We start from the raw sequence: 16623 nt of genomic DNA, 5'->3' as shown, positions 1-16623 counted from the left end.
CCTTTCAGATCATCATTTCACGCCTAGACTGAACCTCGTGGTTAATATGGTTTGGTTTGATTAGGTCCGAGGTCCGCAATCTCGGTACTGGGTACCGTATCAATACCTTATCGGTTCAGTATGGTACACTTTTGTACTGAAATAAGTTTCTAACTATTTTTTTTAATTTTTATCTCGGTACGCCTTGGTACGGACCAGTATGCAGCTCGGTATACCTCGTTACGGAGTAGTGTGGGTATTACGGGGTTTGTACCGACTTAAAGGTGTGTTTCATATCAGCTCTTTTGGTACGGTATGGTACGTCCCGTACTGAATGGTATGGGGCGGTACGGCAGACCTTGATTAAGGTCCGCCGAATTGATACTGGGATCCATACCGATCGGCAGGCGAGTCGGTACGGTATCGGTTTGGTACCATATCGATACGCTTGGGCGTGCCAGTTTCGAGCTGGCACTCCCTTTTTTTTTAAGTTTTCAAGTTTGATTAATTGGTAATCAATTTTTTTCAACTTTTTTGATGATTTTAAGTATGATTTTCAACTTCTATCCAAACGACGTTGTAGTCTTGTATGTTCATCCTATAAACAACGTGTGCCAGGTTATAAGCACTCTTGGATTTTTTGTTGAAGCTCTGACTCTAAGAGGTATCCTCTGGCTGATAGTACGACTGTAGAGGGGCCCATCCGAATATACCGGCAGCAAAATTTGACCCGTAAGATGCTCTGTGCTGCGTAGGGTAGTAGCCACCGGAAGATGCCTCAAACACACCATATCCGTATCCGTATGGGTCCAGTATAAGATGCCTGTGGCTGTGGATAATAGGATCCAATATAAAACTCAAAATTTGATACGTCTATGGATCCTACTCTACATGCGAGGTCATCTGCAGCTGCATCATGTCCTCCTGAATGACCTTGAGGAGCCAGTCTTCTATATGCGCAATCGTATCCTTGCGGGCTTTGTCAGATCGTCCACTGTGGTTCCGATCCTGTGTAGCATGCATAAACTGGAACTCTCTGGTGCATCAAAGACCACCCTGCAGCTGTGTCTCATGACAGTGATCTCCTATCCTCCACTTCATGACCAGTAGATCCATAACTACCAGAACTATCATTGTTGCTGCTTCAGGACTTCTCCTCTACACTCTCTATTGGGGTTGTAGGCGTCTTTTGTTTTCTAGGACTCCAGACCCTTCGTGCCCCTCTCTGCCTGGCTATGCCGCCCTCCTGATCAAGTCGACCCGATAGTATAGTGGCCTTATCCAAGCATCTCTCGATCATGTCTTTGAGAGGATGCCTCGGACAAGGAGTCATGTGGTGATTGGCTCCCCTGCGGATGTGACTGATCAGTTGTAAGAATGCATGGAATATTAAGCTCAGCCCATTGCGCTGCATCAACTCTAGCCTTGCTGGCTACGAAGCTGGCCGGTCGTAGAGGTGATCCTGGCTCATCAATCTTCGGCTCTTCCCGCTGGCCCACAAGCCATCTGATCATAGGATCATTGTCATCATCAACAAAAGTATTATGGATTGAATTTGAGCTCCACTTCCTCCTAAATGCTACTTAAGTTAAGTTACCTCTTCTAGACATAAGGCCGTTCAAGGATCGCCAAACTGGTACTGGTATCTATTACCGGTTGGCCACTGGTAGACGTACCGGTTGGCCACCGGTAGACGTACCGGTTGGCCACCGGACCGACCTGGTACCGGTATCGAACTGGCCAAAAAGTCACTGCGCATGCGAAAATGCCACAACGCATGCTGTAGCAGGTGGAATTGGACTCGATGCCGGTTCGCATAGATTCCTGGCCGAGCCGGACAGAATCGGTTCGGCTCCATCCTGTTCGCTATTGTATGGGTATTCTGTCCGGCTCCATCCTGTTCGCTCTTGTATGGGGTCGGAATTGTTTTTCATTGCTGAACTGGACCAGTCAGAGACCGGACCGGTTCGTTATGGACTGAATCGGTCGGTACGGGCCGGTTTAGCATTCCTTGGGGCCGCGACTTCTGAATCAGACTCCATCTTGTAAATGACATTACACAGAGCTGTCAGAAGTTCGTCATCCATACCAATTCCAGCTACACTATTCTGGAACGGAGGTTTAGGTAGTATGTTGCACATAGAGGTGATCGTCTTAGTAAAATTATACAAGTTTAGGAGCAGTCTAATTTTCAATGTTCTTGCTTACCTGCTAGATGCAAATTTCTATCCATTTGGTAGTCCCACTGCCGCTCAATGATATCGATGTACTCTTGGGCATGGGCTGGATCTGCCTTGTTGATTTGAGCCTTTTCTCTCTCTATCATGTAATACAGAAATCCCATCTCGGGGTACCTCTCGTTATCCATGGCCTAAAATACTTCATATAATGGTTTGATAGCCTTCACTAACGCAGTGGCCTGCTGCTTCGTCACCAAGTCTTCGACCCTGCTCCTTTCAGTGTCGTGTCGAGCATATCTACTTTTCTGCCACTCGGGATTGACAAACATCTGATGTAGGGCTGCTTTCTTCTCAAGAAGGCTATCAAGTGCAGCATAGTTGGTAGCAAAATGTGTGACTCATGGTCTCAAAATCTCTTTCCCTGCAAACCTCCTCATCAGTGAAAGGACCCAGGCATGGAATGTCGTACCGGTCCAGTCCTAGACCGGTATCGGAACCACTAAAAAATCGGTATTTCTCGATTTTTTAGCCGAACCGGCCGGTATGGGTGCGTACCGGCCGGTTCGGAGCCCGTACCGGCCGGTTCCGGCCTCGTACCGGTGCAACCGGCCGGTTCGCACCGGTACGATTTTTTTTTTAGAACCACAGCGCCTCGCGCTGTGGTTTTTGAAACCACCGCGTACCGGCTGGTACGTACCGGACCGGACCGGTACCGTACCGGTCCGGCCGGCCACCGGTACGCCGACCGGTACCGGTACGGCGGACCTTGGATCCAGGTATAGTTATATTATATATATACCTGGTGATGGTTTGGACTATCTCCATTGTGTGCTGCACCCTATTGATCCTTGCAATGTCTATCAACATATGGTCGATACAAGATTTCTCCGGCGGCCTTATATTGTGACCCATTACAGTGATGACCTGCACGACATTCTCCTCTCCTACCTGATCAATCATCTCCTCCATAAATTTGAGGATGTACGTGGAGTCGTGCACTTGATTAGAAGCATCAACTGACTCGTGGAAAAAAGTATTCATATTACAGTATTTTAGAAAGTTGATGACACTCCGTCTGGTAGGACCGGTCCAACCATCACACATCACAATCAGTTCATATGCGGGCCACTTGCTCTTGTAGGAGGCAATCCATTTCTTTAGCTCCTTATTATTGTCAAAAAGCTTATCGTAAATGTTCTTCGGGTCTGAAGGATCTACACCGGGACCGGCAATTTATATGGCGGAAATGGCAAACCTATAGTATGTATTGTCTGCCACATTTGCTAAGATGTGGCTAAAGTGGAACTAGAATCCAATAGCTCACCACATATCCTCCTTGTTGAGTCAACGCTCTGCTGCTTCGAATCTCTATTGGAGAAGGCATGCAGATCTAAATTATGGATTGCTGCTCCTGTTGGAATCTCTTTAGATGACTTCTTTTTGCTACTAAAAGATTCTAGCATAGATAAAATCCGGCCACCGGCTCTGCTGATGCCCTTCCTAACTGAGGAGGTCATCGTAAACTCTGGATATGCCCTGCTGCTCATAGAACCAGAGCCTGACTTGTTGAACGAGGGCCCAAATTAAGCTCTGTGCCTTCTCATCATCAGGAGCAGACACCTTCTTTGACTCCCTAGAGTGATGGGAAGGTGGCTTTGCCGCTCAGCGTTCCACCTCCGCCTTCTTCTTGACAATCTTCTCCCTCGCTTTTTTAAAATTAGCAAGATTTTTCATCAGTTGCCAAACCTCCTGTGGGTATTTGCGGCACATCAATACGTCACTGTAACCACCAGCTAAGTGCTGTTTCAACCTGGTTACCCCTCTCTTGAACTCTTGTTTGCACCAGTTATACTTCCACTGGTGCCGACCCGAGAGCATTCTCCTATGCTTCCAGCCAATATCACGTTCTAAGTTCTTTTTTCTTGACGGCTCCATTCCTATACCAGGTCGGTCAAGTTTGCAAGTTTTCAATTATTTAAAATTAACAAATTATTAATACGAGGACGATAATTTTTTTTTATCTCAAAAAATACATCTGATTTATCTAATATATAACCCTAATTTTTCTTATTTATTTACTTATTTTTAATATTTTTACTTTAAAAAAATGTGTATATATTATAAATTCAGAAAAATATGATTTTAACCTCAGAAATTACTTCTTAATTATGTAATACGTACTACCAATTTTTTATAATTTTTGGTATTAATTATATATTTTAAATTATTTTTATATTTAAAATTAATTTTTAAATATTAATGATTTAAAAAATTAATTTTGGCTCAGATCCATGTAGAACCCAATAATGGATGCTATATATATTTTTTTTAGGCCCTCAGGCATACATAAAAGGTTACTTATTTCTTAATTTTTTACAAATTTAGGCCTATGATACTGTATGCATGATTGCATCAGAATTTGAGTGACTGAACACAAAATTTTTATATAGAGTAGTTTGCATGGCCCTTAATATGTTTTAAATTTTATTTTTATTTTTTTTAAAAAAATATTTTTTATCCAAAAATATATTTATATTTTTTAAAATTATATATAGTCTAAAAATTAAAAATTTTTATGTCAGCATATACATAGTTGATAGATCTCCAATATATAAATAAGTCAAGCCCAAATTGAAAAATTTGGCATGATCTTCTCATATTTTTGCAATTTTTGAGCTATTTTTTAAAGATCTTCAAAAAAAAAGGAAGGAAGAGGATAGAAAAAAGGAAGCACACCTTATTTATCCTTGGCTCTTTCTTCTAATAGCCTGAATTGGTATTATAGATTTTTTGGAAAGAATTAAGGAGGTCCTGAAACCACTCCTTATCATTGGGATGGCCTTCTTAGTGAAAAGATCATATGTAGAGATCACATAATCAATATATAAGTAAACTATGTAAGGATGCTTATGACTAGATATCTATTTTAGAACTTCAAACTGCAATCTTCTTTCCTTTCAGCTGATTACCATTCTCTACTTGTTCTAGCTGTTTACTCTATAAGTTGCTGAAATTTTTTGGAGTTGCTGAAATTTTTTGGAGTGGTAAAAATGATGGTACGAGGGCTGCACCCTTCTATATATAGTTGTATTGTATGTATGAGGCATGTAGCCACCACAAAGTTGTAGCTGAGTTTCAAGCTATGGTTCAGCTAGGCTGCTGTTTTTTTTTTTCAAAGGATAAACATGAGGTTTCAATCCAAGAGCCAGAACAATGTGACATCTAGTAGGACCTGACTTTGGTGGGTAACCATGATGTTTGACATGCACGAGGCCCATTCACCAGAGAAAGCACGAGGTGGCAGCCTACTCATGAATATTTGTGACCTAGTCCTTAAACTTTTTCTATATCGTACTTAGGGCTCAATAGCCAGCACAATGTGACAGCTAGTGGGTAACCATGAGGTGTGACAAGCATTAGGTCCATTCACTAGAGAAAGCATGAGGTGGCAACCTACTCATGAATATTTGTGACCTAGTCCTTAAGCTTTCCTAAATCGTACTTAGGATCATCACTAAGTACTTTTTTGTCCTCACTAATTTGTGTATCTTCATACAAATGAATCATACTTAAGAATTCTATGCACATATTTTGGTAGTTGCTATCCTGTACTTACATATGCAAATGATCGTGATTAAGGTTCTGTTGTGTTGGGGTATTTCAAAGCATGTCTTCGTGCATAATTATTATTTGTCAACAATGTAATATATGTGATACAACTAGTCATATTCATCTGATCTGGTGGTTTGTTGAATTTTGACATAGTTCACTTATAGCTTGCTTTCTTTATCCTTTTTATTGCTGACATGCAATTTTGGTTTGGAATTAAAATCGCCAATATGCTGTATTTTATAATTAACAATTGATGAAATTTTGATGCTCAATTTCAGGTATCTGAAGAGGCTCCTGCAGTAGTTACAATGCTGCATCCTTCTGTTGTTCAAGGTTATATATCAAATTTCTTCAGGTTGTTTTCTATTCTTTGTATTTGAATTCATATTGTTTATCGAGTATTGTTTTTGTCATGTATCAACTATCTTGTCTCTGTGCAGGATTTATGGATCCTTTGTCTCCAGAAATCCAACTCTTGTTTTGTGTTTGTCACTGGCTGTTCCTCTTCTCCTTTGCATAGGTCTAATCCGTTTCAAGGTTGAGACACGACCTGAAAAGGTATCATCTCTTGCTTCTTGTTCTGCAAGTGCAAATATTACCTAGTCTATCTCAGATAGTAGATGATTTGATTCCAATCCAATTACCTGTGACAACCTTATTACATGTAATAATGGTATGACATATGACCACCAAATGTTTGTGCCATTTATCCATCCTAAGGACATGATTTTGGTATTACAAATGTGTATCATTTTCATGTTCCATTGTTTTTGCACATTATGCTGAATTGATAGTCTGGTGACATCCTGAACTTTTGAGATGTTATCTACATGAATAATTTCTATTTCAAGAAAAAAAATTGGGAAAAAGCCAAGTTCTTCACTGTCAAGTTTTATGTTGTCAGATTAATTCTACTGATTTTTATCTAAGGACATGTTGCTTAGATGATGCTGACTAATACCTCCTGTATCTATTCTGCATGGATGTTTGTACATCTTATATGGGCTTAGAATATCTGTTTTCCAGCTGTTCGTAATGGCTGTATTAGGTGTGGCGTTATTCTATGTTCTTTTGCAGCTCTGGGTGGATCCTGGAAGTAAGGCTGCAGAGGAAAAGCTATATTTTGACAGCCACCTTGCCCCTTTTTATAGAATTGAACAGGTACTTGCTTATTCTTAACTATATTGTTTTATAAGTATGCTATATATCAACTGTTGTCTGTGCCAGAGCTTCCTTGTTTGAATTTGCTTCTATTGAAGGAAAACAAAAAATTGTCGCCCTTCAGAGAATAAAACACAAGATATTTTACTTGGTTTGTCTTTTACTTTTAAATGTTCTTATGTGAATGTGATCAACTTCTGATAAGATATATGTATTATCTATCTTGTAAGATGTGCAATTCTCTTGTTGGAATCAGTTTCATGCCTTTGATCTTCTTAGATAAGATTGGGAATGCGATAAGGGGTGCACATGCCCATTCTTGCATACAAGGAGTATGGACTATGGTCTTCCTGTCAGAACATGGTGGCATGAATCAATATGGATCAGCAGAGACTTATTTTCATTTGTTATGAGCCCTTGGCACCATCATGAACATGGGTTGTGCTGAGGGATGCGAGGATTGGGTCAGAATTCAAAATCTTTAGATCTGGGATTCTCGCACCACTATTTTGACTAGCTAGAAAGGCTTAAGTCATGTGGCTGTTAGTGTCTTTCAGATCATCACGAAATACTGTCTCGGCATACTTTTAAAATTTTTACAACTGTTTTTACTAAATATATCTTTCTTTCTCCTCTTTGTATCTTGTATCACCAATGCTTCTGTGCAGTACCTTTACTGGGCAGACAATATCCATCAAATATAGCAACCTGCCTTTATAGTTTATCACCATATGAGCTTTTACTTTTTTAGTTTCACTGAAGTTTCTTACCATGAAAGCAGGTGAAGAATGTGGAGATTCTTTCTTACCAACCCCTTCTCTGCAATTTCTTGTACTTGTAACTTAAATTCCTTTTCTATCAACTCAATCTTGGCTTTAGCTTGTTATCCTTTTCCCAGAGCTTAGCTGGATATTCTTCTATATTCTGTTTTGGAATTGCCTTTACTTCCTTAAGAGTAGGTGTTTCATTCAAGGTTTGTTATGGGTTATGTCTAATTTATGTGACACGGGTCCAAGCCACTGCTGCTACATCCATTATTTGGTGAATGCTATGGAGACCTAAGTGAAGGTCTAAAATGGGTTAATATATCTTTGGATTATTTCGTGAAATTGAAGTTGAGTCACTTTCTTTTGATTGAGCCGCATATTTGATCCAGAAAAGATAGTGGGAGGTTCTCTGTTTTTTTTAAAAAAGCCTCCTTGTGTACTAGCTAAAGAATTGCTTTATATCAACTAAAAGAGTTTGACTGTCGAATGTATCTAAAAGATTAGTAGATGAATTTACTTGAGGATAAATTGGAAAGAGAGAAAAGGTTATTCTACATTAATATATCCATAGGGGTTGTTTTATATAATGAGATTGCAGTATCAATACTAGAGCACTAAATGTTTTCTTTTTCATGGTTAGATGTTGCTTAATAGTGTTGCTGTATTCAAACTCCTTTATGTGCTTATTTTGTCATATGTATTTGTTCTTCTTTTTCAATAGCACATTTTGGTGATCAATTTACGTTCTTTTCACTAGTTAATGTGAAACTATTGCTTCTATTTTAATTTCCGCTGTTGATGTTGATTTTGACAAATATAAAACTTTCTCTGATATACACTTTGATAACAAAAATATGTCAGCCTCTTTTTCATTGGGCAATTTGTTTTGTTTCTTTTGGGATTAATTTAGTGTTAGTAAATGATTGTTTCTGTTACAGCTCATCTTGGCCACCGTTCCAGTTTCAAAGCATGAGAAGCCACCTAGTATTGTGACAGATAAAAGTATAAAGTTGCTTTTTGAAATTCAAAAAAAGGTACTGGTATGCAGACAATTACCATCCAATTGTTCCAACCTTAAATAACATGGATGCTCATTTCTGATTGTTTGCTGCTTACTTTCGAAAGATTGATGGTCTACGCGCAAATTTTTCTGGGTCTACAGTATCCCTTACTGATATTTGCTTGAAGCCACTTGGTGAAGATTGTGCCACTCAAAGTGTGCTACAGGTGCAAGACTAGGTTTTTTAAATTGTTTCTCAATTTTTCTCTCATGGGCTTAACCAAGCATGCTTTTCTTTGGTAGCTGGGGCAATGTTTGATGTGTCATGTCTTTGGAGTTGTCTATGTTTATGTTTTCAAATTCTGAAAGTTTGGTACAAACAGGCTTATTCATCACATTTTATGTTTTATGTTTAGCTTGCTAAAATTTGAATACTTACTATCAGTCCTGCTATAGGACAATTTGTGGGAAGAAATCTACTAGGGTTTAGAAGAGGAATGAACCTATAGAGGTTGCTGGAATTTTGGTTCAGACATGACGTTTAATCAAAATGGCCTTACTATTACAAATATGATATTTGGAGGTAAAATTGATATTTGGAAGGGAGTCTGATTCTAGGATTATGGAACAAATACTTGTTTGACATGCTAGAATGAAATAAAATACCTTGCTGCCCATTTAGTTCAGATATCTTTTCCCAAATCAAATGAATTGATGATGAGGAATTTCTATAAAAATGGAGTGATAAAAAAGATTCCATCCTAAATTTTGAAGTTTTAAAATTGAGCGATGAACAATCACAGTTTACACAATCATAGATTTAAATGATTGTTTATTAGTAGTGAAGAAATCAAAACTGAAGTTGTGGGGAAATTCTCTCTCTCTCTCTCAACCTATTTTGGTGAGGAGGTCTACTTTTTTTTTAGTGTTTCTATGCAACTGCTTACAACAATAATAGATATATCATATAAGTATGGAAATGTACAACGATAGATCCCAAGAATATGCCCTAGGAATTATGATTTGAAAATTTTATGAATATCATAAGAATATGCTGCGATAATCCCTTAATGAAAAATATACAATAATAGATTCCAGGAATATGTTTTGGTAATTCCTTGAATATGCTTTGGTGATCTTTTGAATATTTGGCTGCATAATCTTGGAGATTTCTTGAAGATTTATAAGGTCAGCAGCTAGGCTAATACCCCCCTTCAAGCAAATGGGGCATAGGCTGCACGCTGAGCTTGGACCTAAGAGAGAAAAATCAATTACAGGAGAGACCTTTGGTTAGTATTTAAGCGATCTCTTCTTGGGAGGAGATGAATCTTACATGCAGTCATGGTACACCATGCCGGCCCGAATCGGACGATACGGGGCGTACCATACTGATTTGGTACCGGTATCCGGTATGAATGGCGTACTGACACTCAACACGCAAAAAAAATTCTGGATCGTATTACCATTGTATTAGTGTGGCATCGGTATAGGGTCCGGTACTGAGACGACGGACCTTACATGCAGTTGATTGCTAGATACTTGTTCGCAAACAAAATGAAAATCAATTTCAATATGTTTGGTACAGACATGAAAAATAAGATTGGATGTTAAATAAATTGCACTTAGGTTGTCACACCAACAAAATACACCCAACTCATGTAATAACTGTTGAATACTTGAATCAATATAAGCTTGACCGTAGCTATAGCCAATCCTTTATATTTGGACTCTGTGCTAGAGCGGGCCATGGTGTACTGTTTCTTTGAGCTCGATGAAATAAGATTAGAGCTGAGGAATATAGTATATCTGCTCTAATACTATGAAGAAAATAAAAATGGAGCTGTGGGGAATTTCTCTCTTAACCAAACGGGAGTTGTGGGGAAATTCTCTATCAGCCTATTTTGGTGAGGAGGTCTACATATTCTTTCGTATTCATTTTATAGTGTTTCTATCAAAGATTGCCCAACCAGTATAGGCTGTGGCATTAAATGCCACATATTAAACCAGACTCGGTGCCGGTTCGCATCGAGTCCTGGCCGAATTGGCCAGTATGGGCCGGTTCAACATTCTTTGGTTTCTATACAATTGCATACAATAGTAATCAAAGTCTGGCATACCACCCCGTATCGTCTGATACGGAGCGTACCATATCATACCGGGAGAAAACCAAACGAAACACATATTCAAGTCAGTATAAGCCCCATACCGTCCTGGACCGGGGCATACCGAAGTGTATTCCGGTCCCATACCAAGGCATACTGAGATGAAAATTGAAAAAATGTGCAAGAAAGCTATTTCGGCACAGAGGTGTATGATACCATATCAAACCGATAAGTTATCGATACAGTACCCAGTACCAAGATTGCGGACCTTGATAGTAATAGATACAAAGATGGAAATATACAACAATAGATTCCAAGAATATGCTATAGGAATCCTATGAATATCCCAAGAATATGCTGCATTAATCCCTTAATGGAAAATGTAAATGATAGATTCCAGGAATATGCTTTTGTAATTCCTTGAATATTCTTTGTGATCTTTTGAATATTTGGCTGCATAATCTTAGAGATTTCTTGAAGATTTATACGGTCAATAACTGGGCTGATAAGTAGATTTGGGCTATCGAGGGTCTATCAGTTTGGTTCAGTGTAGTTGAAGTTGCACTACGGGTACAAGTTACATATATATGGAATTGCAGCACGCCAGCAATTATAGATGCTATAACATTACAAGAGTTAGTTTGGAACTGTAGTTTTTGTGTTTGGTAGGCTGTCACCTAGAGTCATTTCTAATCTCCTCAATCTCTTAGTCGGGAAGTCATTATGAGCATAATATTCTGGGAAATTGAGAAATAGAGGGAGATAGATATGGAAGCAGGGTTTTGTTGCATTTTTTTCAAAGGAGGTAAGCCCCTGGCCATCGAGGCCTAGGAGTTGAAAATGGTTGGAGAGAGGGTTGTTGTTTTGGAGGTGGGGAGGTGCGAGACTCGACAAAGGAGGTCAAGTCTAGGGAGTCATTATCTCAAATTTGTGAGGGAGCAGTGGATCTGTGGTGGGTTGTCGCTATCTCAAAGACATCATGAAAATTAAAGTAACTTGTAATAGTTACTATAGCTAATTCAATTGGGAGTCAAAATTAAGGATTCAAATCTCGGTAGGATGTCCACTGGGATGGGTACCCTCCCATGTGTCGGGATAAGACCGCCTCACCATTGTCCAAGGGTCCTAATATGCAAATCTTGGGACATCCCCTATCCTAAGTGTTGGGATGGGGTGGGATGGCGGCGCATCCCATTACATGGAAAAATCGGGATAGGTCCATCCCATGGGATTTAAAATTTTGGTCCTTTTAAGCCCTCTTGGCAACTGCACTTGCAATGGCTAGATCAATTGCAGCAAAGCAAATGACATCTCTTATTTGCAACAATTAGGGATGCATCCAGCTCCAATTATGGCCAACCAAGCAACACCTAAGATTAAGGCTTGATGGCAAAAGTAGTTAAACCAGTATTTATAGGAATGTATTGATATTTGATACTCCTAAGAGAGACTAAGTGAAATTCCTTGGTCACCATTTCACCATCAAATTTTGAAATTTGAATACAAACTCCAGTCTTTTCATCTTTTATTTTCTACAATGCATGCACAATGCAATTTCTTATCATGGTGGCAAACATGGTATGCCATACCGTATTGAACCGGACGGCACGGGGCATATTATATTGTACCAGTATTGTATCGGTACATGGTATGGGGGCATATGGACACTCGGTATGTTGACTTGGCCCTCATACCGGGCGTATCGACACAGTGACATGCTGGCACCGGTACAGGGCCTGGTACCAAGACGGTATACCTTAGTGGCAAAACTATCATTGTTTCCTTCAATTTCTAAGCTAACATCATTATCTAATCCACTAACATCAGTAGTCCTTTGTTATTTTTGCTCCCAAAATTCCAAGTGCTTGAGCAGCTAAATGAGTAACATTTTGGCTCTACTCTTCCAATTCTTGAAATATTTCCATAATGGCATAAATCAAGATTTGCCGTCTCGGTACCAAATTCCGTACCTGTGCCATACTAGCACTGTGTCGATATGGTACGGTACAGAGTCTTTTTGGCGTATCGAGTGTCGATACCCCATGCGTACCGAGTGTTGATACTGAATCGGTATGGTATGCCCTATACCGTCCAGTTCGGGCTCGTATGGTGAACCATGGCATAAATCAATATTCATCGAACCTATATTAGGACCCGTATCGCTCGGTGGGCGGTTTTGGTACCGTACCGACACACGGTATGCTTGGACGAGCTCGTTTCGAATTGGCATACCCATTTTTTTAAAGTTTTTTAGGTTTGATTTATTGGTAATCAATTTTTTTTTCAACTTTTTCAACGATTTTAAGTATATTTTGATATTTATTGATATTGTTTGATGTTTCTATGATTCTGGTGTCATCTAAATAATGCATCTTGTTGTTTTAAAGTGATACAAAATGTAACATGATTAGTGAGATGTTGCATTCTACAAGAAGCTACATGAAATATTCTAAAATCAACTAATGAGATGAAAAATATAAAATAATACTATCAATTATATATATTTAAAGTACAACATACAAACTGGTATCTAAAATTTCGGTGAGTGGTGATGCCTCTTGTAGATATCTGAATCATTAGTATAGTCAAAAGACACATCAGTCTATCCCTTTCACCAAGTAGCGTTGTAGTCCTGTATGCTCATCTCTAGAAAATGCACTATGAGTTATATAAGCACTTTTGGATCTCTCGCTGAAGCTCTGACTCTAAAAGATATCCTCTAGCTGATAATACGACTGTAGAGGGGCCCATCCAAATATGTCTGTAGCAAACTTCGACCCGTAAGATGCTTCAGGCTGCATAGGATAGTAGCCACTGGAAGACAATGCCTCAGACGTACTATATCCATATCCGTACCATATGGATCATAGGCTGCGTATGACTGCAGGTAATAGAATCCAGCATACGACTTAAAACCTGATGTCTCTAGATCAACACTGTTGTGCTGGTACTAGGCTCATACCGGTTGCCCGGCAGCATGGGTTGGTATTGCCCTGCGCCATGCCGACCTAGTACCGACACAGTAGAGGCAAGGGAGAGGGAGAATGGGAGAGAAAAAAGAGAGAGCAGAGAAGGGAGGGTAAGGGAGAGGAAGGAAGAGAGACCGGTTGGGGTCGGCCGACGAAAGCCGGGGAGCCTCTGCATGGAGGAGGTAGAGGCCGGAGAGACATGGAGGCAGGGCTCTTTCTCAGTCCCCTGTTTCGTTCGAAACAGGAGCCCGAAGGGGGCCTCTTTTATTTTTGCATTGTCTATCAATATGAGATCGATACAGTTTGCAGTACATTGGGTCTAGAAAATATGTGGCCACCGCTCCATCAAGTTCTCTCCAACAGTCTTATATTATGGTCCATTATTAGTGATGATTTGCATGGCATTCTGTTTTCCTACCTAATCAATCACCTCCATCAATCTAAGGATGTACATTGGCATCATGCACTTGATTGGAAGCTTCAACCGACTTATGGAAGAAAGTTTTCGTATCACAGTATATCAAGAAGTTGATGCTCTGCCTAGTAGGATCGGTCCAACCATCATACATCATCACCAGTTTATATATAGGTCACTTGCTCTTGTATGAGGCAATCCATTTCTCTAGCTCTTCCTTATTGTTTTCAAAAAGCTAACTGGAGATGTTCTTTGGTCCTGGAGGATCTATACTGGGATAGCAGCCTATATAGAGGAAAGGGCAAACCTATAGTATGTTTGTCTGCCTCATTCACTGGGATGTAGCTAATATGGAACCGAAATCTAATAGCTTGCAACATATCTTCTTCTTATTCTTCTTTAGTATTGTGGCTGCTATGAATCCTTGCTGGAAAAGGTATGTGGATCTAAATCATGGATGGTGGCTTCTAGTGAAATCTCTCGTAAGGACTTCAACCTGCTGCCAAAAACCTCCAATATAGATTTAATATGACTACTGCCTCTATTGACTTCCTTCCTAACTAAGGAGGTCCTCGTGAACTCTGAATTTGCCCTGCTGCTTGCAGAACCGGATCTCGACCCGTAGTATAAGGGCTCAAATCGAGCCCTATGCCTGGCCACTGATCATCCAGACTAGCCTGAATAGAAGCCTAGATCTTTGCCTCCTCGTCATTTAGAGTGAACACCTTCTCTGACTTTGTGAAGTGATAGAAAGATGGCTCTGCTATTCGGCGGTCCACCTCCATCTTCTTTTTGGCAACTCTCTCCTTTATTGCTTTGAAATTAGCGAAGTGCTACTTCATTAGTTGCCGGACCTCTTGTGGGCATTTTTGGCATATAGATACGTCGAGATAATCACCAGCTAGGTGCTTCTTCAACCTGGTTACTTCTCTATTCTTGAACTTTATGTTGCACTAGTTGCATTTCTAGTGGTATCGATCCGAGAGCATTTGCCTATGATTTCAACCAATATCATGCTCTGACTTCTTTTTCTTCTTGATGGTTCTGTTGCTGCAGGCTTATCAAGTACGTCAGTATATCAATTATTTAAAACTAACAAAATTTTATTATTATTAAAAAAATATTTTTTACTTCAGAAACTAACTTATCTATTACGTAATACAATTTTGTCATATTATTTATTTACTTATATTTTTAATAATTTTAAATTTAAAAATATGTTTAAATACCATAAATTTAGAGAAGTATGTTATTTACTTCAAAAAATAGTTCTAAAATATGTAATACGTACTACTTATTTTTGATAAATTTTGGTATTAATTATATATTTTTAATTATTTTTAGATTTAAAAATAATTTTTAAATATAAATATTTTAAAAAATTAATATGGGTAGATCCATGTATACCCTTGCCATGGATGCTACATATATTTTTTAGGCCCATAGACGTGTATCAAAGACTTTATTTTTCAGAATCGGTCCGACTTGTGTGGAACCTACCGATTTGGACCGAGTCCGTGTGGTTCGGGACCGGTTTTGGCTGGTTCCAATCGGTTCGGAATCGTTTCCGGCTAGTTCGGACCTGGTTTCGCGAAAAAGGGGGGAACCGATCCAGTCCTCCGCCCACTTTGGCAAACCATGGCATAATTTTTGCCCCTTCAGTCATGGCCTTTTCCACCTCTTAGAGCATCTACACTCACATGTTAACACCCAAAGAAGTACAATAATATACAACCGCTTTGAAGGAACTTGATCAAATACTACTCTGAAGCTAATGGATAATGAAAAATAAGCTTATATCATTTCTAGTGGAAGTTACTTCATTAAACAATAGATGGAAAGGACATAACCATGGTCTGTTGAACCGGTCGGAATCGACCGGTTCAGCCTGTACTATACCGGTACCGGCCTCCACCGTTACGGTACAGCGGTGGAATTTGGGATCAGAACCGAACGATTCCTTGCCCTTACTAGTGCGAACCGGTGCGGTTTGCACCGGTACAAGCCCGGTACTAGTGCGAACCGCACCAATTCGCATCGGTACTCGCGGGGAAGAAGGGGGGAAGAGAGGAGAAGAGTGGAGAGAGGGGAAGAAGACCTCTCATGCTATCGGGCCTCTTTCTTCCTCTCGAGCACCTCGTGGGGAAGAAGACCTCCCTTGCTTGTAGGAGAAGGGGGGAAAGAGAGGAGAAGAGAGGAGGAGAGAGGGTAGAAGGGAGGAGGATATCTCGGGAAGATGAAGAGGAGAAGAAAAAAAAGAAAAGAAAAGAGAGAGAGAAAGAGAGAGGCCACAGGGAGCGCGCCTGCGCGCGGAGGCGCGGGCGCGAGTGGGGAAACGCGTCCCCCGACTCGTGCCTGTGTGCGCTCCACGCGGTGGAAATTGCGGTCCATGCGCGGGCAGCGAGCCCATGCGCTGCCCTGCGTGGGCTTTTAATGCG

General features: G+C 40.0%; 1 protein-coding gene across 50 annotated transcripts in view; it reads left to right on the top strand.

The window, feature by feature from the left end:
• LOC103723575 (uncharacterized) overlaps positions 1 to 16623 on the top strand; it is a 112224-nt gene that overhangs the window by 13035 nt on the left and 82566 nt on the right. For 23 of the 50 annotated variants that reach the window (XR_015976034.2, XR_015976033.2, XR_015976032.2 and 20 more), the window contains 5 exons: positions 6050 to 6126; positions 6212 to 6329; positions 6849 to 6932; positions 8638 to 8733; positions 8825 to 8926. Coding sequence is in view for 44 of the 50 variants with exons in the window: in XM_088717460.2 (XP_088573586.2) it covers positions 6050 to 6126; positions 6212 to 6329; positions 6849 to 6932; positions 8638 to 8733; positions 8825 to 8926 (477 nt within the window). In the remaining 6 variants the exon portion in view is untranslated. Of the gene's footprint in view, positions 1 to 6049; positions 6127 to 6211; positions 6330 to 6797; positions 6933 to 8637; positions 8734 to 8824; positions 8927 to 16623 lie in introns of all 50 variants that reach the window. The other 27 variants (XR_015976031.2, XR_015976030.2, XM_088717442.2 and 24 more) reach the window with 4 other exon arrangements.

The sequence above is a fragment of the Phoenix dactylifera genome, chromosome 3, assembly GCF_051530095.1.
Source record: "Phoenix dactylifera cultivar Ajwa chromosome 3, Ajwa_hap1_PhDact_Kaust_v1.1, whole genome shotgun sequence".
In the NCBI taxonomy this organism is placed as follows: domain Eukaryota; kingdom Viridiplantae; phylum Streptophyta; class Magnoliopsida; order Arecales; family Arecaceae; genus Phoenix; species Phoenix dactylifera.
The sequence above is the reverse complement of the archived record's forward strand: the minus strand, read 5'-3'. Positions and strand labels throughout refer to the sequence as shown.